Here is a 25460-nt window from a genome sequence, read left to right as displayed (position 1 = left end):
GCAAGATCCTGAATAAAAATGGTTAAGGAGAATATCTTTGTCACTCCCTAGGGAAATAAACTCACCTTGGAATGTATCCTGAAATTCTTTCTTAGGAATGTAAATAAATGACTCCAAGGAGGAGAGGAAGTGAATGTCTCCAACTTTAGAACCCAGGGACATGCAAAGGTCCCAAGTCTCACCCCACCTTGAAATAAACACACCCCTCCAGGGAGACAGTTCTCTCAGGAAAGCTTTTCATTTTCTCATCACCCTTCATCTTCCAAGCATTGATCTTTAGCACAGCTACCAAGTATCAGTGAAATTTGTTCAAAACACTGTACAAAAATGTAAAAATATATTTTCTACAGTTTCCCAAATAATAAGAAGGAACTAAGTGTTCAAACCTTCAGTGAACAAGAAAGATGGTGAGAAGAGTGTGGTGCAATGGCTGATTTTATGTGTCAACTTGTCTGGGCCAAGGGGTGCCCAGACATTTGGTTAAACATTATTCTGGGTGTGTTTCTGAGAGTGTTTCTGGATGAGATTTTTTTAAGTATATAGGGCTTCCCCAGTGGCTCAGCAATAAAGAATCTACCCACAGTTCAGGAGATGCAGGACACACGGGTTCAATTCCTGGGTCAGGAAGATCCCCTGGAGAAGGAAATGGCAACCCACTCCAGTATTCTTGCCCAGAAAATCCCATAGACAGAGGAGCCTGGCAGGCTATAGTCCATGGGGTTGCAAAGAGTCAGACATGACTAAGCAACTAAACAACAACTATATAAATATATATATATATATATATATATACATTTATACGCATATATATGTATAATTTTGCTGTACAGCAGAAATTAACACAACACTGTAAATCAACTCTACTTCAATTCATCAGTTCAGTTCATTCAGTCACTCAGTCGTGTACGACTCTTTGCGACCCCATGGACTGCAGCATGCCAGGCTTCCCTGTGCATCACCAGCTCCCAGAGCTTACTCAAACTCATATGCATTGATTCCGTGATGCCATCCAACCGTCTTATCCTCTGTCATCCCCTTCTCTTCCTGCCCTCAGTCTTTCCAAGCATCAGGGTCTTTTCAAACAAGTCAGTTCTCATCAGGTGGCCAAAGTCTTGGAGTTTCAGCTTCAGCATCAGTCCTTCCAATGAATATTCAGGGCTGATTTCCTTTAGGATGGACTGATTGGATCTCCTTGTAGTCCAAGGGACTCTCAAGAGCCTTCTCAAACACCACATTTCAAAAGCATCAGTTCTTTGGTGCTCAGTTTTCTTTATAGTCCAACTCTCACATCTGTACATGACTACTGGAAAAACCATAGCTTTGACTAGATGGACCTTTGTTGGCAAAGTAATGTCCCTGCTTTTTAATATGCTGTCTAGGTTGGTCATAACTTTTCTTCCAAGAAGCAAGCATCTTTTAATTTCATGGCTGCTGTCACCATCTGCAGTGATTTGGGAGCCCCCCCAAAATAAAATCTGTCACTATTTCCACTGTCTCCACATCTATTTCCCATGAAGTGATGGGACCAGATGCCATGATCTTAGTTTTCTGGATGTTGAGCTTTAAGCCAACTTTTTCACTCTCCTCTTTGACTTTTCATCAAGAGGCTCTTTACTTCTCCTTTGCTTTCTGCCATAAGGGTTGTGTCATCTGTATATCGAGGTTATTGATATTTCTCCTGGCAATCTTGATTCCAGCTTGTGCTTCATCCAGTCCAGCATTTCTGATGATGTACTCTGCATATAAGTTAAATAAGCAGGGTGACAGTATACAGCCTTGACATACTCCTTTCTTGATTTGGAACCAGTCTGTTGTTCCATGTCTAGTTTTGACTGTTGCTTCTTGACCTGCATACAGATTTCTCAGGAGGCAGATCAAGTGGACTGGTATTTGCATCTCTTTCAGAATTTTCCACAGTTTGTTGTGATCTACACAGTCAAAGGCTTTGGAATAGTATATAAAGCAGAAGTAGATGTTTTTCTGAAATTCTCTCACATTTTCGATGATCCAATGAATGTTGGCAATTTGATCTCTGATTCCTCTGCCTTTTCTAAAACCAGCTTGAACATCTGGAAGTTCACGGTTCACGTATTGCTGAAGCCTGGCTTGGAGAATTTTGAGCATTACTTTACTAGCATGTGAGGTGACTGCAATTGTGCACTAGTTTGAGCATTCTTTAGCATTGCCTTTCTTTGGGATTGGAATGATAATTGACCTTTTCCAGTCCTGTGGCCACTGCTGAGTTTCCCAAATTTGCTGGGCTATTGAGTGCAACACTTTCACAGCGTCATCTTTTAGGATTTGAAATAGCTCAGCTGGAATTCCATCACCTCCACTAGCTTTGTTCATAGTGATGCTTCCTAAGGCCCACTTCACTTCGCATTCCAGGACGTCTGGGTCTAGGTGAGTGATCACACCATCGTGATTATCTGGGTCATGAAGATCTTTTTTGTACAGTTCTTCCATGTATTCTTGCCACCTCTTTTTAATATCTTCTGCTTCTGTCAGGTCCATACCATTTCTGTTCTTTATTGTGCCTATCTTTGCATGAAGTGTTCCCTTGGTATCTCTAATTTTCTTGAAGAGATCTCTAGTCTTTCCCATTCCATTGTTTTCCTCTATTTCTTTGCATTGATCACTGAGGAAGGCTTTCTTATCTCTCCTTGCTATTCTTTAGAACTCTGCATTCAAATGGGTATATCTTTCCTTTTCTCCTTTGCCTTTCATGTCTCTTCTATTCACAGCTATTTGTAAGGCCTCCTCAGACAACCATTTTGTCTTTTTGCACTTCTTTTTCTTTGGGATGGTCTTGATCACTGCCTCCTGTACAATGTCACAAACCTCCATCCATAGTTCTTCAGGCACTCTATCAGATCTAATCCCTTGAATCTTCAATTAATACATATATATTTAACAGGATAGGAAAAATAAGTGTATATGTGAGAAAGTGAGAAAAAATTTTGAATGAGTAGTTAGGAGTAAAGCAAGTTGCTCTCCCAGTGTGGGTGGGCCTCATTTAATCTGCTGAGGGTCTGAATAACATAAAATGCTGAGTAAGAAAGAATTCCTTCTCTCTACCTCATTGTCTTTGAGCTGGAATAGCCATTTCCTCTTACCTTCAGACTCAAATCCAGACAGGATTTTATAACTCTCCTGGTTCTCATGCCTTTGAACTTAGACTAGAACTTCACCCTCAGTTCTCCTGGGTCTGCAATTCTCCTACTTCAAATCTTGGTACTTCTCAGCCTCCACAGTGGTGTGAGCAAATTCCTTATAGTAAATACACATAAGTATTTTAGAATATATATATAGTAAATTTTAGTGCATGTGTGTGTGTGTGTGTGTGTATATATATATAGTAAATATATACTATATATTTAAAATAAAACATTAAATATTGAATATATAATGTTATATTATAATAATACATTTTATTATAGAAGATATAAATATACAAATATATTCATTGGTTCTGCTTTTCTGGAAAAATCCAAGATTAATATACATGGTAATGGCAGTTACCTCAAAAGACCAGAAGTTTTTAAGGAAGTAGGGGGAAAATGGTCAGGAAGAAACAATGAGAAGCAGAAAGGAGGTTATCCCACCTCCCAGCCTCTGCTCCATGGGGAATGGGAAGAGAAACAGACACCACAAGGACTCCAGTGTCCTCAGGAGAGAGCAGATCTCATTCTTAGAAAGAAAGGAACTTTCTGAGAAGAAATGAGGTTCAGGGAATTTTGTGGATGACAGACTTGATTCCAGAGGACACAAAAAAAGGTTCTGAGTGGTAAGGAAGGGATAGGAGACTGAACCCTATTAATGGATATAAAGAAACTTACAGGACACAAATCAGACAGGGAAAAAACAGACCACTTTAAGGTGGTCTTAAGCCTTTAGCCTTAAGCCTTTAAGGGCTTAGCCTGCCGGTGGAGACTGACCTAAATGAGATGAACATATAAAGCGATGACATGATCTCTGATGGCCTTTCAGGAGAAGGTGACTAAGCAGCTCTAATTCCATCCACAGGCCAAGAGTCTGGAGAAGGGAAGTCTCCTTAAATATTTCAAGGAGATGTGAACCCAAGAGAGGCTGCTCCTCCAGCAGGAACCACTGGCTGTGCCCTTAGATGGGGCTGCAGGGACTCTGACCACACAGATTCTGCTCAGGTCACCAGTGAGTAGCCTTACTACCAAGCAAATGGGAGGTAAAACTCAGCACCTTCCATTACAAAAGGGAAGATGATTCATGGTCAAAGTCCCCTGAAGAGAATCTGGCCATACAAAAGCTCTCCCTGAGATCCCCATGCCCCACAAATCATGGAAGACCAGGCCCAAGGGTAAGTCCTTGGTAATGTTTCCCACCCTGTCCATGCCAAGTTTTATCCTGTTTCTCATAGGAACCGGTTCATCCTAGACCACATGTCTGCTTCCAGAGCATCTCTTGGGCTACATCCAGGTCCATGGGCAATGTTTCTTCCTCTTCCTGCAACTTCTCTCCCCTGGGAGCCATCCCCACTCCCACCATGAATCAGTACACCATCCACCACTTCCTTGACTTTGTCCAGCCTTCCCTTGGGCTTCCTCATTTCATATACCATCTCTCTGTTCATTCATTCAACATTATTAACATTGACAACAACCCCCCTACCCTTTAACAACAACTCTTTCTAGATTGCCTAAACGATGTGTTCTCTGGAAAACGTGTGTGATGAACTGTTGGTCACAGTTCCATGCCTGAGTCATCCTTGGAGTCCCAGTTCAGCCATCCTTGACCCCCACTGTGATCATTATCTCTTCCTAAATGTGAAAAGCCCTTGAGATACATTTTTTTCCAAAGCACTTATTGCTATTTGACACAACAGCAAAATCTTCCAGCCCCTATTTCCCAAAGTCAACTGTCCTCACTCACGACCTTGCTACTTGGTAATGAGGCTAACATCTCACTTTTTAAAACATTCATTCAAACTTTTACACAATTGATACTACATTATTTAGTCTCTCACTCTTCGGTCTGTTCTGTTTTAGTCTTTTAAGAAAGCATCAATCACATCTTTATGCCATGTAGTATCTCATTCAGACAGATGTTAACCATTTCTATCTTGATGAAATAAAAACTCAAGAGTAGATTTGTCCTGGGACTTCCCTGGTGGTCAAGTGGCTAAGACTCTGCTCCCAATGCAAGGGGCTGGGTTTGATCCCTACTAGGGACTTCCCTGGTGACTCAGATAGTAAAGAATCTGCCTGTACCGCAGGAGACCTGGGTTCAATCCCAGGGTCAGGAAGATCCCCTGGAGAAGGGAATAGCTACCCACTCCAGTATTCTTGCCTGGAGAATTCCATGGACTTGGAGCCTGATGGGCTACAGTCCACAGGGTCTCAAAGAATCAGACACAACTGAGTGGCTAACACTTTCACTTTCAGGAAACTAGATCCCTCATGCCACAAAGAAGATCAAAGATCCTATGTGCCAAAACTAAGACCTGAAGAAGCCAAATAAATAAATTAAAAAAAAAAAGTACACTGGTGATAACCCAACACATGACCAACTGTAGCCAACGAGCTCTCACCACAGTCTTCCATTTGGTCATTGAAGCTTAGAGTCATGCATTTTCCAGAGAACAGATTAGCATTTTGCAGGTGGCTCTTACACCTGCCCACGTTGACCTTGAAAAGATAAACAGGTTTAAAGCCTGTCACATTCATTCATTTTTAGGTCTAGTTACTCCCGTGGGCCTTGGAGAGAACCGTTTGTGTCTCAGCGACAAGGGAAGCATGCTCATCAATACCTTTGGGGGCATCTTCATTCATTTGTTTCCTCAGAACTATCACAATCAAAGAGCAGCTGCAAGCTCTGCACAATTTCTTGGCAGTTTGCCAAAAAAGCAGAAAGACTTGATGTTCAACTCTGGGAATCAGAGATGTATTCATCAAATCTGAGATTTTCTGAGTCTTCCTCCTCTCCTCCTCCCTGATCTTCACATGTTTGATTGTGAAGTCAATCAATCAACAGGAAAAGGAAAAGGGAGATGAGGCTCCTTAGCATAGATGCCTTCCAGTGCCCCGTGTCCCAGCTCCTTGACCCACTGTCCACCCATCTGAGGAGTTAGGGGAGCCCTCTGACTCATCCTGTGCTTTGCAAGTCCCCCTCCTCCTGACTCAAGCAGTCACTTTTTATCTTTTCCTGTTTGTGCTTCAGGGTCTTCTCAGAAGCTGGGAGAGAAGGAGGAAGAAACTAACCCTTCCATCGTGGGGATGGAGTAGGGGAATGAGAACTGCAACCTCCTGTCATTCAGGGGGAGGGGTCTTTCCAGGGGCTCCTCCAAGGAGCTCCCAGTCTGGCCCTTCCAGCTCAGCAGCACCTCGGCTGGCTTTGTAATTGAGACTGGCTTCCCAGGTGGAGCTATTGGTAAAGAACCTGCCTGCCAAAGCAGAAGATAGATGCAGGTTCAATCCCTGGGTCAGGAAAATCCCCTGAAGATCCCACTCCAGGATTCTTGCCTGGAGAATCCCATGGACAGAAAAGCCTGGAGGGTTATAGGACATAGGGTGACAAAGAGTGAGACACAGCTGAAGTGACAGCGTGCATGCATGAAAGTGAAAGTCACTCAGTCATGTCCAATTCTGCGACCCCATAGACTATACAGTCCATGGAATTCTCCAGGCTAGAATACTGGAATGGGTAGCCTTTCCCTTTTCCAGGGGATCTTCCTAACCCAGGGATCGAATCCAGGTCTCCCCCATTGCAGGTGGATTCTTTACCAGCTGAGCCACAAGGGAAGCCCAAGAATACTGGAGTGGGTAGCCTATCCCTTCTCCAGTGGATCTTCATATCCCAGGAATCAAACCAGGGTCTCCTGCATTGCAGGTGGGTTCTTTACCAACTGAGCTATCAGGGAAGCCCATGTTCACAGAGTTTATTTCAAATAAACCCTGAGAGGATAACCTCACATGACCATGTGGCAGTCTGTTTTAGATCCAGTGCAGTTATGATATAATCATGTGTGTGTGTAATGAAAAGTAATAAGGTTGGCAGTCCATTTCCCTACATGGTGAACCGGGGTCTCCTGCAGTGCCTGGCAACATCCATACCTGCATATTGGCTTCCCCTCCCCTGCCTCCCTCTCCCCACTCCCTAACTCCTGACTCCTAGAGTCACCTTCTTTGGCTGTGGAAGAGACTTAAACTAAAACTCTATCCTTTGCCCCATCAGTTTTGTGTAGTCAAGAAACTGAGTGAGGCGTTAACTGAATTTATGAGCCAATTTTAAGTGACAATATTGGATTATCTGAAAATTTCCCTAATTCCTTGGAAAGTCCTGGCCTGTACATCAGCTGCAATATAGCCATTCTTTGAAGAAATATACAGTAGACAGACCCAAAAGGCAAAGATGTTTCTGTCTCTTAGATAATATTAGCTCTTATGAGAGACAAAATGCAGGTCCACAAGGAGACTATCTTAAGCAGCAGCCAATCTTAAAACAAGACTTTGACAAGCCAGTGAGTTGAAAATTCGATGTGGACAGTATCTCATTCTTTGTGTCCTAAAGAGCCTTGGAAAAATCAATGAATGCTTATTGACTGACTCTTCAGCTTCAATTGAAGATAGCAAATTAAAGGTTCTGAAGCAAATTTGGTTCTCCATTAGCGGGATAATTCTGTAGTCCTGGATAAGTCTAAGAGCAAGCCAAGGGTTTATCTCAAAAGTCAGATCATCCAGTGATGGTAAGTAAATCCCCCCTCAGCTATTCATTTATAAATTTTATCTATCTCTTGCTTACCATGTTTGCTAATTCACATGGCATAAAAATGTTTTACCAAAGTTTCCCCCTATTTTTTAAATGAACACAAATCATGTCACAACAGCAAGTATTTAAATAATAGTCCTTTCTTATTAAGATATAAAAATATACTTTGGAAAATGTCTATTTTAAAAGATATTTATAGAGTTTAAGGATGAATTCCTGTAACTCTAGAGTGTTTGGTTGGGGGTGTTTGGGGGTTTTTGTTTTTGTTATTTGTTCATTTGGTCATGTGTTTGCTTCTTGATGTGTGAAAGGGATAATCTAAAACAAAAGGAGAAATAAATATCAGAATTAGGGTACAACTTTGTTATTGGTAAGCTTAAAGATACAAAATACATAATTGTGAATTATGGAATACCAGTGTCAGGATCTGACATAGATTTCCAAAAATCATTTAAAGGAGGAAAGTTTATTTGAATATCTTAGGTTTACAGATGAGAGAAAAGTCCATTCAGAAGAAAAGTTTCTGTAAATAGTCATAAGAAAAGCAGATGACTTTTCATGTGAGCTGGGACCCTTACAGGTAAGTAGTGCAGGTAAGTGTGTCTAAAGGGGCTGTAATAGTCTGCTCAGTCTGCATACACTAGACCACAGAAGGGGTGGCCCTTACCACAGAAATTTATTTTCTCCCAGTTCTAGAGGCTGGAAGTAAGACAGGCTGGGACCTGGGACCCTTCGCGGTAGTGCTGAAGTGTTTGCACCTGGACATACGTCTCCTTGAGAACAAAATAAAAAAAAAACTGTATGGGATTAAAAATATCCATGTGTACTCACAGTTGGAATTCTGGACCCTTAAGATACAAAGAGACCAAAAAACCACACTGCTACTTTTAAAGAGCCCAGAGCAAAAGCAGAGTACTGTGTGTGCCCCTTGCTCTGGACACCACCTAAGGAGTGGGCAGACCCCAAGCCACCCCTGCAGCCTGATCCCTGAACAAACCTCTACCCTCACCGGGTATAAGCAACAAGCTTGCCACCCCCCTCTCAGGGAGAGAGCAAGCAAGGGAAACTGTGGTTTGTTCTCGTTCCACCCTGCTGCAGCAGCTGCTGCTGCTGCTAAATCACTTCAGTCGTGTCCGACTCTGTGTGACCCCATAGAGGGCAGCCCACTAGGCTCCCCCGTCCCTGGGATTCTCCAGGCAAGAACACTGGAGTGGGTTGCCATGTCCTTCTCCAATGCATGAAAGTGAAAAGTGAAAGTGAAGTCGCTCAGTCGTGTCTGACTCTTCGCGACCCCATGGACTGCAGCCCACCAGGCTCCTCTGTCCATGGGATTTTCCAGGCAAGAGTACTGGAGTGGGGTGCCATCACCAGAGACCCCAGCAAAGCCCTGCCTGAATTTCTTGTGTGGCCTCTAGTCAATTTATACCAATTGGGAAAGGTGAAGAACCCTGGATGGTAACAGAAGTCCAAGATCAAAGTGCCAGGAAATGGGATTCCTGGGGACCTTTCCTCCTGGCTTGCAGACGGCTGCCTTCTCACTGTGTGCTCCTGTGGCCCTTCCTCTGCTAAGTGTGCTCAGAGTGAGAGAGTTCTCTGGTGTCTCCTCCTCCTCTGGGGACACCAATCCATCAGATTAGGGTCCCACCCTACAACCTCCTTTAACCCTAATTAGCTCCCAATGGCCCCACCTCCAAATACCATCGTGTTAGGGTCAAGGCTCCAACATAAGAATTTTGAAGTAGACACAATTCATCCCATGAGAGGGGCAATGCCCTTTGATACAATAATGTATCTTTTTAGAATCTATCCCTGGAGGAGGTCACTGGCAACCCACTCCAGTATTCTGGAGTGGAGAATCCTATGGACACAGGAGCATGGCGGGCTACAGCCCATAAGTCGCAAAGAGTTGGGCATTGCTGAAGCAACTGAGCACAGAATCTATCCAAAGGAATGATTCCAAATTATGTAAAAACATGTACATAGAGAATTTTCCTTGCAATAAGACGTACATAACTAACCTAAAATGTGCAACAACAGTAAGGGACGTAAGAATGACAAAGCCAGAAAAAGAAATGTTATGTAGCCATTAAACATGGCAACTCAAAGATCGTACAGCAACAGGAAAAATATTTATAACGGTAGGTGCTTTTTTAAAAAAGATGAAGGATCAAGTAACTCTGGGATTGAATTGGCTTTGGGTTTTCTCAGTTATTGTTACCATTATGAACTGATTTGTACCCCCCTAAAAAAAAAAAAACAAAAAAAACACCAATTTGAGGAAGCCCTAACCCCCATTAAATCACAACATGACTGCATTTGGAGATGAGACTTTTAAAGAGATGTGTGTGTGTGTGTGTGTGTGTGTATGCATCCTTGTCACTCATTCATGTCCAACTCTGTGATCCCACAGACTGTAGCCCACCAGGCTCCCCTGTCCAAGGGATTCCCCAGGCAAGAATACTGGAGTGGGTTACCATTTCCTGCTCCAGGGGAACTTCCAGACCCAGGGATCAAATTCATGTCTCCTGCATTGCAGGCAGATTCTTTACCATCTGAGTCACCAGGAAAGCATTTGAAAGAGGTAATAGAGGTTAAATGAAGTCTCAAGAGTGGACTCTAATCCAACCTGACTGGTGTCCTTAGAAGAAGAAGAAGAGGTGCCAGGAATGCTCCTGCACAAAACAAAGACCATCTGAGGGCACAAAGAGAAGAAGGCCATCTGCAAGCCAAGGAGCAAGGCCCCAGGAGAAACTGTCCATGCTGACAGCTGGATCTTGGACTCACTGCCTCCAGAACTGTGAGAAAATAAAGTTCTGTGATTCTAAGCCACCAAGTCGGTGGTACTTTGTTATGGCAGACCATAACTGATACTGGTACTTGGTTATGGCAGACTGATCCCATTACGCTCACGGAACCAAAGATTTGATAACCCCTAAGATGCTCTGTGCTCAGGTAGGAGCTGAAGTGCAGAAAGGTTTTCCTCTGTGTTCAGGCCCTGTCCTCAATTTTCACCCAACCCTGAATACCTGCCTCTCTGAGTTTCCTGAGTTTCTGGGAGCTCTTGCTCTCTCTCCTGCTCCCTGTCCTTACTGGGCTGGCAGGTGGTGATTGAGCATCTCCATCGCCCAGCCCAGCATCAGCCTCAGATCATCCTTTGGGCTTGGAACTTGAGGGTGGAGCTCTGTGGGTATCCATGAGTCTCCTTCCCATGAAGGTCCAGCTGCTCTGCATCTGCAGTGAGTCCTACAGGAGCGCTCCTGCCCTCCGCAGTGACAGGAGATGCTAGTGGTATCAGTGTAGGATGCTGGGCCCCGTGCTCTCTCCACCCGTCTCAATGGACATGAGCTTGAGCAAACTCCTGGAGATAGTGGAGGACAGGGAAGTCTGGCATGCTGCAGTCCATGAAGCCACAAAGGGTCAGACACATCTTAGTGACTGAACAACAACAACAACCCCCAGGTAAAGGAGTTGTCTCTCCAGGTAGTGGGTCTGTCTTCTTTCCTTCCTTCAGCATCAGCCTGTGTGTACCTGCATCTTGGAGGCTACAAACCCCACTGCCTCCTTTCTTATCTGGAGAAGGGAATGGCAACCTACTCCAGCATTCTTGCCTGGAAAATCCTATGGACAGAGGAGCCTGGCATGCTATGGTATGGGGTCACAAAGAGTTGGGCATGACTGAGCAACTGAACACATCGATTTAAGGCTTCAAGTGATGGATCAGGCATTAGGGTGGGGTTTACTGTTCCCCTCCCCTCACTCTGCCCCGCATTGGTATCTAACATAGTCTGCAGGCCTGCATCACCAATTGGGCTCTCTCCAGCCTACACCAAGTCTGCCTGGAGAGTCTCTGACGGAGTTCCATAGGAGAGAGTCTGGGGGTGGGTCCAAGTCCCATTAAGTCTAGGGGTCTCTTTGCTGCCATGTTAGTCCACACTAGGTTTGTAGCAATTAATTAAAAATTTTGCTGACTTCTTTGGGACACTCTGATGATTGAGTGACTTCATCTCTATTCTGAGGCAGTACTTGTGACTAGAGGGAAGAACTTTGCCCCTTGAAATTCAGGCTACTCGATTGCCCCTATGATGAGTTCAGGAAAAACTACAACTTTGTAAGCCACAACTTTGTGGCTTATCTGGCTTCTTCTCCTGAAAGTCTGAGTGATGTTCTTTCCAGCTTTGTCCATCCTAGGCAGAAGGGGGATCCACATCCAATTTTAAGTGATGTGTTTGCTGCATGTAAATACTGAATTCAGCACCAGAAGAAATAAGCTTTGCAAACAAGACAACATCAAGCCCAGAACTATAATCACCATGAGGCTCTTATATCACTGATAATTCTCCAACACTCAAAATTATTCCAAGGAGAATGTAAACAGTTAAGAAAAATGACAGATGGGAAGAGCTGAAATAGATACAGCCACTATGGAAGACTGTATGGAGATTCCTTAAAAAACTACAAATAAAACCAACATATGACCCAGCAATCCCACTCCTAGGCATAACTGAAAAATTATGAAAAAGGAAATCAAAATTGAAAAAGACACATGTATCCCATTGTTCATTGCAGCACTATTTACAATAGCTAGAATATGGAAATAACTTAGATAGATGAATGTATAAAGCAGTTGTGGTACATATACACAGTGGAATATTACTCAGCCATAAAAAGGAACACTTTTGAGTCAGTTCTGATAAGGTGGATGAACCTAGAACCTATTATACAGAGTGAAGTAAGTCAGAAAGAGAAAGATAAATATCATATTCTAATGCACATATACAGAATTTAGAGAACGGTACTGAAGAATTTATTTACAGGGCATTAATTGAAAAACACAGAGAATAGACTTATGACCATGGGGAGAGGGAAGGAGAGGGTGAGATGTATGGAGAGGGTAACATGGAAACTTACATTACCATATGTAAAATAGATAGCCAATGGGAATTTGCTGTATGGCTCAGCAAACTCAAACAGGGGCTCTGTATCAACCTAGAGGGGTGGAAGATTGGAGGGGGGTTCAAAAGGGAGGGGATATATGTATAACTATGGCTGATTCATGTTGAGGTTTGACAGAAAACAACAAAATTCTGTAAAGCAATTATCCTTCAATTAAAAATAAATTTAAAATGAAAAAAAAAAAAACAAAAAGATACACACACTTTTATGTTCATAGCAGCACTATTCACAATAACCAAGACATGATAACAATCTAAATGTCCATTGACAGACGAATGGATAAAGGTGTGGTATGTAAATACAATGGAATACTACTCAGTCATAAAAAAGAATGAAATAATGCCATTTGCAGCCACATGGATGGACCTAGAAATTATCATACTAAGTGAAGTAAGTCAGAGACAAATATCAAATGATATTACATGTGGAATCTAAAATATGACACAAATGAACTTATCTATGAAATAGAAACAGACTCACAGATGTAGAGGACAGACTTGTGCTTACTAAGGAGCAGAGAGGGATGGACTGGGCGTTTGGGATTAGCAGATGCAAATTGTTATATATAGAATGGATAAACAATGAGGCCCTACTATATAGCACAGGGAACTATATTCAATATCCAATAATAAACCATAATGGAAAAGAACATATGTACGTGTATAACTGAATGACTCTGCTGTATCACAGAGATTAACACCACATTGTAAATCACCTATACTTTAATCAGATAAATTTTTAACTAATTAAGGTAATATGAAAGGGAAGTCATTTATAAGACTACAAAAATAAGGCCTGGTAGGACCCCTAATGGCTCAGCAGGTAAAGAATCTGCCTGCAGTGCAGGAGACATGGATTCAATCCCTGAGTTGGGAAGATCTCTTGGAGGAGGAAATGGCAACCCACTCCAGGATTCTTGCCTGAAGAATCCCCATGGACAGAGGAGCCTGGTGGACTACAGTCCAAAGAATCGCAAAAAATTGGACACGACTGAGCACACAAGCACAGGATTATACCAGAAGACATCTGAAGTCATCAGGTCCCTGAGTCCACGCTGAGAATTACCGGGATGCAGCAGCTATAAATCCAGACGGATCCCTGGGCATTGTGTGAGCAACTCAAATACTCAGAATAGCGGTGCTATTGGGGATAAACTTTTCCAAAATGGCGAACAAGTCTTGAGGAAGTTCCTTCCTAAACCAACTTTAATCTTCTGTTGATTGTCAAGGTAACTGTGTTTATAGAGAAGTCAATGTACCCTACATGCATGATAAATATACTTTATGATTGTATTTATTGTGAGATATTTATAATGAAAAATAGGCTCAGGTTAAATTAATCACTGGATATATGCCCAGGAGCAGGAATGCTGTATCATATGGCAATTTTATTTTTAGTTTTTTAAGGAACCTCTAATTTTAGTTTTTAAGGAACATCCATACTGTTCTCCATAGTGGATGCAGCAATTTACATTCCCACCAACAGTGTAGGAAGGTTCTCTTCTCTCCATACCTTCTGCAGTATTTATTGTTTGTGGATTTTTGATGATACAGATTTATCACTTATGTAGAATGTCTGATGGGACATTTGAACATTTTGCAGACTTTTCCCTAGTGTTGTAGAAATCTAGAAACCCGCCTTCAACTGAAAGTCTCCAGGAATGTCAATCACTAAGAAAGGTTCAAGCATTGTACCTACACAAGAAAAAGGGCCACACCTTTGACCGAAGAAGCCACAAAACTGAAAGGAGCCAGGCAATGTGCCCAGGGTCACAGGGCAAGCTGGCTGCAAGCCTAATCTCTTCTTTGCAGGCTGTTTCCCCTGCACCAGGCTTTTGAAGGCCTCTAGTCTCAGTGTCAGACTTTATTTTCTTGGGCTCCAAAATCACTGCAGATGGTGACTGCAGCCATGAAATTAAAAGACGCTTACTCCTTGGAAGGAAAGTTATGACCAACCTAGATAGCACATTAAAAAGCAGAGACATTACTTTGCCAACAAAGGTTCGTCTAGTCAAGGCTATGGTTTTTCCTGTGGTCATGTATGGATGTGAGAGTTGGACTGTGAAGAAGGCTGAGCGCCGATGAATTGATGCTTTTGAACTGTGGTGTTGGAGAAGACTCTTGAGAGTCCCTTGGACTGCAAGGAGATCCAACCAGTTCATTCTGAAGGAGATGAGCCCTGGGATTTCTTTGGAAGGAATGATGCTAAAGCTGAAACTCCAGTAATTTGGCCACCTCATGCAAAGAGTTGACTCATTGGAAAAGTCTCTGATGCTGGGAGGGACTGGGGGCAGGAGGAGAAGGGGACGACAGAGGATGAGATGGTTGGATGGCATCACTGACTCAATGGATGTGAGTCTGGATGAACTCCGGGAGTTGGTGATGGACAGGGAGGCCTGGCATGCTGTGATTCATGGGGTCGCAAAGAGTCGGACACGATTGAGCGACTGAACTGAACTGAACTGAGTCTCCAAAAATAGGAAAATTTAACTCAGTAATGACTCCCCCAAAATAAAAAAAAAATCACAGAAATTACCTTAAATGTGCATCTTTGAGCCACAGTTTGGTGCCTGTGTCCCCTTGACTGGAGACACTGTGGGAACGGGTGAGCCAAGGAAGGGAGAGTGGCCACTAACATGCATTAGTCAAAATGGGCCTTGAAGGCCTGGAGGTTCTGAAAACAAGGTGAGCCACAGCAGAAGAGCAAAACTGATTTCCATGTGCCCAGGCTGCTTCTGAAATGAATCATTCATTTTGCAGGGGTGTATCCACCACGTGAAACACGCCTGCCCTGATAGGAAAGACGCCAGGGCCACAGGGAGCTGGTGGGTAAGGAGCCAGCCCACCTTCCCGGAATTTAATGGGGAAGTAGCCAGTCTGTAATTAATTACACAATTACATCATTAGTGCAATAAAGGAGACAGCGAAGGTGACATATTAATTGTGTCCAGGCATTAACCCAGCAGGGAAGGAGTCAGAGTTCCATCAAAGAAGCAGGAAGCTCCGATACAGAATGTTGTTGTTCAGTCACTCAGTTGGGTCCAACTCTGCGACCCCTTGGACTGCAGCATGCCAGGCTTCCCTGTCCTTCACTATCTTTTGGAGTTTGCTCAGATTCATGTCCCTTTAGTCAGTGATGCTAGCTATCTCATCCTTTCACGCCTTCTCCTCCTGCCCTCAATCTTTCCCAGCATCAGGGTCTTTTCCAATGAGTCAGCTGTTCGCATCAGGTGGCCAAAGGATTGGAGCTTCAGCTTCAGCATCATTCCTTCCAGTGAATATTCAGGGTTTATTTCCTTTAGGATGGACTGGTTTGATCTTGCAGTCCGAGAGATTCTCAAAAGTCAGAATAAGGGATTAATCATCAGAATTCCACCTCCCACATCACAGAATACGCTGAGGAAGGAAAGGCCCAGAAGGGGAGGGTTGGAGGGTCAGAAAAGAGGCCCTAGGCAGGGCCTGTGAGGGGAAGCTGAGAATCCCAGGAGAGCATGGCCCCTGTAGTCAGACCACAGCAGAAAAGTGAGATGTGACGAGATAGCAGCCACATGAACTAGAACCTGGGAAGAAACACAGCCTTTCTCTCAGCTCAAACACCCCAACAACACAGGTGCCTTGCAGAAGCCAGCAGCCTTCCCTGCAGAGGTTTATACACCTGCCAGGACCCAGATAAGCAGGCAAAAAGGTCATGGGCAAGCCAGATGGGCTGCAGGTCAGGCAGCAGGCCAGCCTGGGCAGGGGTGAAGTCCAAGGGCACCTGAGCCCCACCCCACCCTTCCTCGTGCATCGTCACTGGGCCTTCATGTCCGCCTCCCAAATTTCAGGCATCTTTCTGTGCGGCCAGCTCCCACCCAGAACTGCAGCAGCCAGAGTAGCCAACTAACAGTGCAGAAGCCTCCAGAGGCTTCACCAAAGAGAAGCTGAAGGATCAGCTGGAGTCGCATAAAGTGAAGGAAGGGGGGAGTGGATGATCCGAGTAGGTACAAAGGCGCTGGAGTAGGTGTACCCATAGATCCCTGTGGTACTTTCCGCACTGCAGTGACCAGAGTGTGGAGAGTGGTGCCTGGCCAGGGACAGTTGGGGGAATACCCAGCTGGGCCTCGGAGGCCATGGCAGGGTTTGAGATTTCATCCTAAGAGCAGTGGAGAGGCAGGGGAGAGTCGCCCAGCACACACAGCAGGCAGAGAACCTACCCTGGAGTCTGAAAGGCCTGGGGTCAGAAGGCACACAGGACTCTCTGGGACTGTATCTTGTGACTTCACTTGGCTCATCGGGACCACACTGGACTAAGCGAGGACTCACTGACATAAGCCAGGAAAGTGTCCTTGTGCGGAGGCAGGTCAGCACACTGCTGATTCAAAGGACCACAGGGTGACTGTGTCTGTCTTTGCGGGCAGAATGGGCTCGGTCACAGCTCTTTTCAACTCTGTCATCAGGCCTGAATGTAGCCACAGAAAACACGTCCACATTGACTGGCTTCTGATAAAACCTCGCTTGTGGACACTGACACTTGAATTTCACATAATTTTCACCTCATAAAACATTATTCTTCTTTCCATTTTTTTCAACCATTTAAAAATGCAAAAACCATCCTTAGTTCGTGGGCCATGTAGAACTAAGTAGCAGCTGAACTTGACTCAGGAGGTGTAGTTCACTAGCCACCACGGGGGACACGACACCAGTGTCTCTCCCCTTAACCTTGCTCTTTATACAGACGTGTACAGACACACCATATACACCCACACCTACAGACACAAACGTATACACAGGCACACATTGCCAAAACAGCACAAACAGCACTCACACACACAGACACACCAAACACTCAGGTACACAAACACAGAACACACACATCATTCTCTCACATGCACAAGCACAGAGCATGCACGTGAACAAAAACAGCACACATACGTACACACCATAGAAACACACAAACACAGCACACACACATCATACACTCACATGCATAAACACAGCACAAACAGATACATTCACGTATACAAAAAACAGCACACACACATACACACCATAGAAATACACAAACACAGCACACACACATCATACACTCACATGCATAAACACAGAACACAAACAGATACATTCACGTATACAAAAAACAGCACACACACATACACACCATAGAAATACACAAACACAGCACATACACACACACGTCATACAGTTACATGCACAAACACAGAACACACACACACACAGCACAACCGTGAAGAGGCTGCTCTAAGCCTCCAGGCTGACTGCACTGCCTTTTAGTTCAGTCCAATTTGTCCATTCTGAGTGAAACAAACACAACTAGATCAACTGTAATTTTTTAAATTAGTTTTTGATTTAGACAATCGTGCTATTCTTTGAACTACCTTAGACTTTATCAGCCATGAAATTGGAGCATTACCAAGAGTTGCTAAATTAAGTTACTCTGCGAAACATCCTACATTCTTAAGGTTTCTGTAGAGAAATATAATCAATACAGCCTGTGCTACATTTCCCCCATAGACGTTATTAGAATCTTATAAATTTTCTGCTTTGTCAACCCAGTACGATTATGAGGCCAGGCACGAACCTCTCCGTCTGAAGCCATAGGGTGAGCAATGATTCTCACAAATCTTCCCACCAGCCTGCAGGGTCAGAATCTCATTATAGTCTTAGAAATAACATGTCTCACTCAACAAAAGAAGACGATTGTGGGGTTGTTTCAGCTCTAGACCCAGGCTGCTGCCTCAAATTCTGCCTTTCCCAAGTTGAGAACCCAGGGCACCTGCTTCATAAATGTTAGAGCGTGAGCCTCACCCAAGGCTGCGGCCTGTGGCATGATTTACAGGCTGTGCAGGGTGAGAATTAAATATTTACCAACTGCAGGGGAACGAGGCTCCTTCCAAATGCTGCAGGGATGAGGAAAGTCTCCACGCACTTGGAGCAGGGTGACCCCGGTCCTAAGAAGTGGACCATGTCAGGTGAGGACAGGTCAGGGGAGTGGGGAGGTGAGCATCTCCAGAAGGGACTTCAGGAGTTCACCATTCAATCCCTTTGTTCTACTGATGCATCACCAAAGATAAAGCCTACTAAAGTTCAATGCAGCCAAATTCCTTTCCTCCAACTTGTGTCCCCTTGGGGTAAATGGATTCACCCCAAGAAGAAGAAGTGGAACCCTGCCAGGCACAACATCTTTCCCTGTGACGTCACAAGCACATTCTCGATGCCTCAATTTCTGTTTCCTAAATGTCATCAGGTGTCTTCTCTCTTCTTCTCCCATCCATCAGCCACACTCTCCCCTCTCCATTCTGCGTGGATGCCAGCAGCAAGCTCCCTGAAGTCCTGGCTCTGGTCAGGCTTAGTGAGCAGCAGAATGAGGAGACCATGTCTTTGTTACCTGACTCCCTCCCAGTCAACTGTCCATAGCTTGGCTGTGTCCCCCTACCTGTGGCCCAGCAACTGTCAGGGGCCTTCTCTGTGCAGGCCTGGCCACCTCTCGTGCCCCGCCAGTCCTGTGGATGGTGATGGCTCCTCTGACCTACATGTCCTACAAGGGCCTGCTGGATCACCATCTATCCTATTCTACTTGCCTGAACCCCTTCACCTGGAATAGCCCATCTCTTTCTCCATCTGAGACCCACATTCTCATCTGGGTCTCACCTGGGTCAGTCCACCCACAAAGAGGACTGTCCTACCTCTTTGCACAGGACACATGTTCTTCCCTAAGGGAATGTTGTTGTTGTTGCTGTTGTTTAGTCACTAAGTCATATCCGATTCTTTGTGACCCCATGAACTGCAGCATGCCAGGCTTCCCTGCCCTTCACTGTCTCCCTGAATTTGCTCAAACTCATGTCCATTGAAGCCATGTCTTCTGTATTGGCAGGGGAGTTCTTCACTGACTAAGCCACCAAGGAAGCCCCTCCAAGGGCATGATATGCACTTATATGGTAGTTTCAGATGCTGACGCAGCATCTCCTGTATCCTCAACAGCATCCATTCACCTTCAGGTCATCATCACCCAAAAACCGGCATCCCAGCTCTAAGATCCCTAATGGTGTTCCAAGATCAGGGCCACAAAGAGCACAGGAAGTGCTTCTGTTGGACCTCTTCCATTATCTTCAATGTACTGACATTATGACTTGAGTCGTTGTTGTTGTTGTTCAGTCACTAAGTCCTGTCTGGCTCTTTGCAACCCAATGGATTGCAGCACACCAGGCTTCCCTGTCCTTCACTCTCTTCCTGAGTTTGCTCAAAACTCATGTCCATTGAATCAGTGATGCCATCCAACCAGCTCATCCTCTGTCATCCCCTTCTCCTCCTGCCCTCAATCTTTCCCAGCATCAGAGTCTTTTCTGATAAGTCCACTCTTCGCATCAGCTGACCAAAATATTGGAGCTTCAACTTCAGCAACAGTCCTTCCAATGAATATTCAGGGCTGATTTCCTGAATGAGTTGAGTCCTACTTTACCAGCTGAGCCACCAGGGAAGCCCTAAGTAAACAAAGGAAGATCCTTAACTCCCTGGGGCAGGCTTGGAATCTGACAGTGTAACCAACATCAAAGAACCCTGGAAGGATGGGCAGGTGTGGTCTCCCTGGGTATCATTTTATGACTCAAGGCTCTGAGGGACACTTCTTTAAATGCATCTGTAGCTTCACTGGTCTTTCACTGGCAGAGAGGCATATGTATCTTTCAGAGAAACATCCTTGGACACGATGCTTTAACTTCTCTCACCCCTTCCCCTGAGCCTGCTTCAGCTCTGTGCATTGCAGGAGTGAGAGAGAGATTTATCACATCAGCACAATCCCATTATCAGTTGAGAGCTGCCCTGGGGGTTGCAGGATTCCTAAATAGAAACTGGCAAGTACACAGACATAACACTGAGAGCAAACACAGATTGCGTGTTCGTGTAAAACAGCTCATCCTTGACACACCAAGGTCATTTCCAAGTAGAAAGCTCTTGGTCAGCACTACCCAAAAAGTTTTCTGCAGCAATGAAATCTGTAATCTACATGTCCGACACAGCAGCCACTAGCCACACATGGTATTGAGCACTTGACATGTGGCCACTGGGATTGAGGAAATCAATCATATTTCATTTCAAATAATTTAAATGCAAATAGCCGCATGTGCCTATGGTATTGCATAGGTCAACTCTAGATAGTTCTGTTTATAAAATGTTCATACCTCTTGTAAAATAAAAACTAGCCAGGGGACTTCCCTGGTAGTCCAGTGGCTGAGACTCCATACTCCCAATGCAGGGGGACCTGGGTTTCCTTCCCAGTCAGGGAACTAGATCCCCCATGCTGCAATTGAGACTGAACACAGCCAAATAAATAAATAAATAAATTGTTTAAATAAACTAGCCAAGGATCCCTTTGAGAAAACTTACTCATGGAATAAGCTACTGTTAGAACCTGTTTACTCATAATATAGGAAAACTTCCCAGAATCTAATGAATAAAAAAATATTATAGACTGATTCACTAAGCATGTAGCAAGTTGGAGAGATTTCTATGGAGATCATTTGGCATCATTCTCCAGAGTTTAAAACTTAAAGTTCAATTGTATTCTACATGCAACACCACCCCCAACTCCTAAAATAACGACAAGAATATGATTCTTATAGCAGGCAGATGGCAAATATTCATTATACCTCAATATACTATCTTTCTCAATATTGAACTATTTAATGTCAGTATTTACTTAATGCCTACAGAATGCTAGATTCTGTAAATGTTACAAAAGGCATAAAGGACATAATATTTGCCTTGTCCCAGGATCCAAATTCTGTGGCAATTTAAGGAAAGCAAACCATGAAGTGAAAAATACAGAATTCACTCATCAAACAACCTCTGCTTAAGGGGTCTCATGAACACTCTGGTCTTTCTTCTTTCTCATTCAGGGATGGTGGCGGGAGACAGAATCATGTTTACAGGAAGTAAAGAAGTCTTGATAACAAACAAAGAGTCTCATTTTTAAGCCGTTGTATTGGCAATTAATGTTTCTAATTAAAAACATTTAATGTTTCTCATTAAAAGTCCTCTCAGGAAAGTGATATAGCAATATTCATGGCTTTCTGAAATTTTGCACTTTTAGTTTCATCCTTCAAGAACATAGGTGACGAATTCCCTCATATTATGGACACAGTCTTATAAGAGGTATTTTTTTCAGGATCCTCTAAGTAGTGGTGATATTCAAAGTATTTGACAACCTGAAAGACTGAAGGCAGGATGAGAAGGGGATGACAAGATGAGATGGTTGGATGGCATCACCGACTCAATGGACATGAGTCTGAGCAAGTTCCAGGAGTTGGTGATGGACAGGGAAACACGGCAGAGCTGCAGCCCATGCCGACGAAAACAGTCCAACATGACTGAGGAACCGAACTGAACTGAAAGCAGTAAAGCCATCCAATTAGAATAGACAGGGTAGATGAGCCAACCAATCAGAATGGTTAGTCTAGGTACACCAACAAATCAGAATGCATAGTGCATGGGACCCACCCAATCAGAAAGGTATTGTATGTATATCAACCAATCAGAATGGATAATATATGGGAACCAGCCATTCAGAACAGGTACAGAGCAGAACACAGTCCTATTTGTGCCAGCAAATCTCCCTTGAGTTAGTCATCAATTCATAGAAGAGGGTCCAGGGTAGGGCCTGAATGTAATTTAAGATAAAAAAAAGTATTTTATATCATGATAATATACAGATACACATCATTTTATTATGCTTTGCTTTATTGTGCTTCATAGATATTTCATTTACAAACTGACGGTTTGTGACACCCAGCAGAAGTCTATCAGCGCCATTTTCCCAGCAGCCTTTGCTCACTTCCTGTCTCTGTGTCACAGTCTGGTAATTCTCACAGTATTTCAAACTTTCATTATTATTATACTTGCTGCGGTTGTGGATGTAAAATGTTGCCTGCCGTATCAGCAAACAAAGGATGCTGTGGCCATCAAGTCATCAGCCACTGCAGTCAGCCCTGAAGGTGAGCCCTGAGGGGACTCAGGATAGGAAAGTACAAGATCCTGGCTCCAGACAGCTGAGATGCACAGAAAAGGAATGATTTCAGCAAGCACAGGCTCTTGTATCTCCCCATCTATAGAAAAACACTGAATTGCTTAACTTGAGATGTCTGGTTTTCTTTAATTAACAGTCATCTTTTGATGACTATCTGGTCATTGTTGCAAAAACTCCTGCATATCCTGTCTCCTCCCTTACTTCTTGGGAGTAGTCCCTCGGAGCTCACTAGGAGTCTGCCTTCCAGGCTTGATGTCTTTAGAAAATTTTCCAAATAAAAAAATTCTCAGTTTTTAGGTTGGGCAGTTTTTTTTCATTCGATAACCTGTGATCAGTGATTTCTGATGTGACTCTTGCAGAAAGTTTGCAACTCACTGACCACTCAGTTGATGGCGAGCATTTTTTAGCAAGAAAATATTTTTTTAATTAAGATGTGTGCATTGTTCTTTTAGACATAACACAAAGGCACATTTAATAGACTTCAGTATATGTAAATATAACTTTCACATGCTCTGGGAATCCAAAAAAAAAAAAAAATTGTGTGACTTGCTCTACTGCTGTGGTCTGGAACCAAACCTACAACATTTCTGAGGTCTGCCTGAGGTATTTGTGAATGGATTAGCACACAGGAGTGTATGATAAGAAACATCATCATCACAATGAATTTATATCTTTTACCAGGTAACTCTAAGGAATTTACTAAAATCCTAATACTTCTGAAAAGTCAAATTCTATCCTGACAATAGCATGGTTGGGTCTGGGGGTCGCAGGGCAGTTACTAATTGCTAGCCATCACACTCCAGTACTCTTGCCTGGAAAATCCCATGGACAGAGGAGCCTGGTAGGCTGCAGTCCATGGGGTCGCTAAGAGTCAGACACGACTGAGAGACTTCACTTTCACTCTTCACTTTCATGCATTGGAGAAGGAAATGGCAACCCACTCCAGTGTTCTTGCCTGGAGAATCCCAGGGATGGTGGAGCCTGATGGGCTGCTGTCTCCGGGGTCGCACAGAGTCAGACACGACTGAAGCAACTTAGTAGCAGCAGCAGCAGCCATCACAGTAATCTGCATCAAGCAGTGCAGAGCTCAGTCAAATCATAGTCCAACCTCTATGTTAAATATGCAGAGATGGCTAAGTCGCTTCAGTCGTGTCCGACTCTGTGACCCCGTAGACGGCAGCCTCCTCCGTCCTTGGGATTCTCCAGGCAAGAACGCTGGAGTGGGTTGCCATTTCCTTCTCCAATGCATGAAAATGAAAAGTGAAAGTGAAGTCACTCAGTCGTGTCTGACCCTTTGCGACCCCATGGACTGCAGCCTACCAGGCTCCTCCGTCCATGGGAGTTTCCAGGCAAGAGTACTGGGGTGGGGTGCCATTGCCTTCTCTGTGAAGAGATGGGTTGTCAGCAAAATACACTGAGAATCTCTACATGAAAAATGAAAAAAGAATTTTTAATAGAGGTCTCCTGTTTTGTTTCTTGGAAAATGTTTGATTCTTAAACTCTATGATTATTTAAACCATTTAAATAGTAGAGAGTGAAGAACAACAATAAAAGGTTTTTTGGTGTCTTCCCTTTTATTTATAAAAGAACGTATTGCCCATATCCAGTTTTTTCATGGCTGGACATACATCCCCCAAACAGCAAAATCCACATCTAACTCATCTGAGGACATGAGAAAAAGATTGATAAGGGAGCAGATAAAAATGAATGTCTTCTTGTCAGTATCCAATAATATTTCTCAAGGTCCCCTTCTGCTTTAGAATGTACTATTATTTATAACCTACAACTTATGATTTTTCTGGGCAATTTCAGTCATCTGATGGATCCTAATGTTTAATCCTCTTTTTTTCCACATATAATATGCAATAATACCCACATAGTAAACATACATAAATATTATCTTCAAGAGACTGTAGATAATAAAGACCTCATAAACGTCACAATGGGATGTAGACATATCTGCCATGTGCTGGGTTAGCAAGCAGGAGTGTTGAGTGATGAGAGGCATTATCATAATGAATGTGCAACTTTTACTTAGTAACTATGGAATTCGTTGAAATCTTGAAATATTTTAAAAGTCAAATTCCACTTTAGAAGCTGGGAAAATGGATTCCTTCTCTCAAAATAAAATATCCATTCTGATGATGACAACATTGCTTCTTCCAGGTCATGCTGCAGAGTGGGAGCCCAGCGTTAGAATGGCAGCAGTGATGACATCACAGTGAGCAATGATGACGTCATGAGCAATGAGATGTAGGTCCTCAGTCAAGAGCCATGTGAAGCCAAAGGGATGTCTGTACTATACCAAAGTCACATTCCTGACCTTCTTAGGACTGGCCACATTAAAGGAAACCTGTGGGTGATTTGCTGGGCCCAGCTGGCGGTGATCAGACTCCTGAAGACAAAGAAAAAAAGGATGAATTGAGTTGCTTGAGATCATCATAAAAGGCACATTTGAGAAGAAAGCCCCACTCATCAGCAAAGATAAAATGAGGATGCAGAGAGGAATACAAATGTTAGCATGTGTCCTTCCTTTATGATTTTCAGTACAACACTCTAGACATTTCCCAAATTCAGGGCCTAAAGAGAGATCCAATTCGAAGAATCTAGAATGTGTATGAAGGCAAATTACCGCAAAAATTCACAGTTTTGTTTTTTAATACTCCTAATTCTCACCATTATGTGAAAATATAGAATATTTTCAACCTTATTTAAATAACACACTCCTTCCTAAAGGAAAGGAGCAA

At 43.5% G+C, this 25460-nt stretch overlaps 2 protein-coding genes across 4 annotated transcripts in view; both read right to left on the bottom strand.

Moving 5' to 3' along the window:
* Window positions 1-9301, bottom strand: part of PCP4 (Purkinje cell protein 4) — a 109492-nt gene extending 100191 nt beyond the window's left edge. The window contains exon 1 of the mRNA XM_055570384.1: window positions 9248-9301. The gene's annotated coding sequence lies outside the window, so the exon portion shown is untranslated. The remainder of the gene's footprint in view (window positions 1-9247) is intronic.
* Window positions 9302-24288: 14987 nt separating this feature from the next.
* The window catches only part of IGSF5 (immunoglobulin superfamily member 5), a 53646-nt gene continuing 52474 nt past the window's right edge, over window positions 24289-25460 (bottom strand). For all 3 annotated transcript variants that reach the window (XM_055570379.1, XM_055570380.1, XM_055570381.1), the window contains one exon: window positions 24289-25108. In XM_055570379.1, coding sequence (XP_055426354.1) covers window positions 25013-25108 — 96 coding nt within the window. In that variant the 3' untranslated portion in view covers window positions 24289-25012. The remainder of the gene's footprint in view (window positions 25109-25460) is intronic.

This window comes from Bubalus kerabau, chromosome 2 (assembly GCF_029407905.1).
Source record: "Bubalus kerabau isolate K-KA32 ecotype Philippines breed swamp buffalo chromosome 2, PCC_UOA_SB_1v2, whole genome shotgun sequence".
NCBI classification, from domain to species: domain Eukaryota; kingdom Metazoa; phylum Chordata; class Mammalia; order Artiodactyla; family Bovidae; genus Bubalus; species Bubalus kerabau.
The sequence above is the reverse complement of the archived record's forward strand: the minus strand, read 5'-3'. Positions and strand labels throughout refer to the sequence as shown.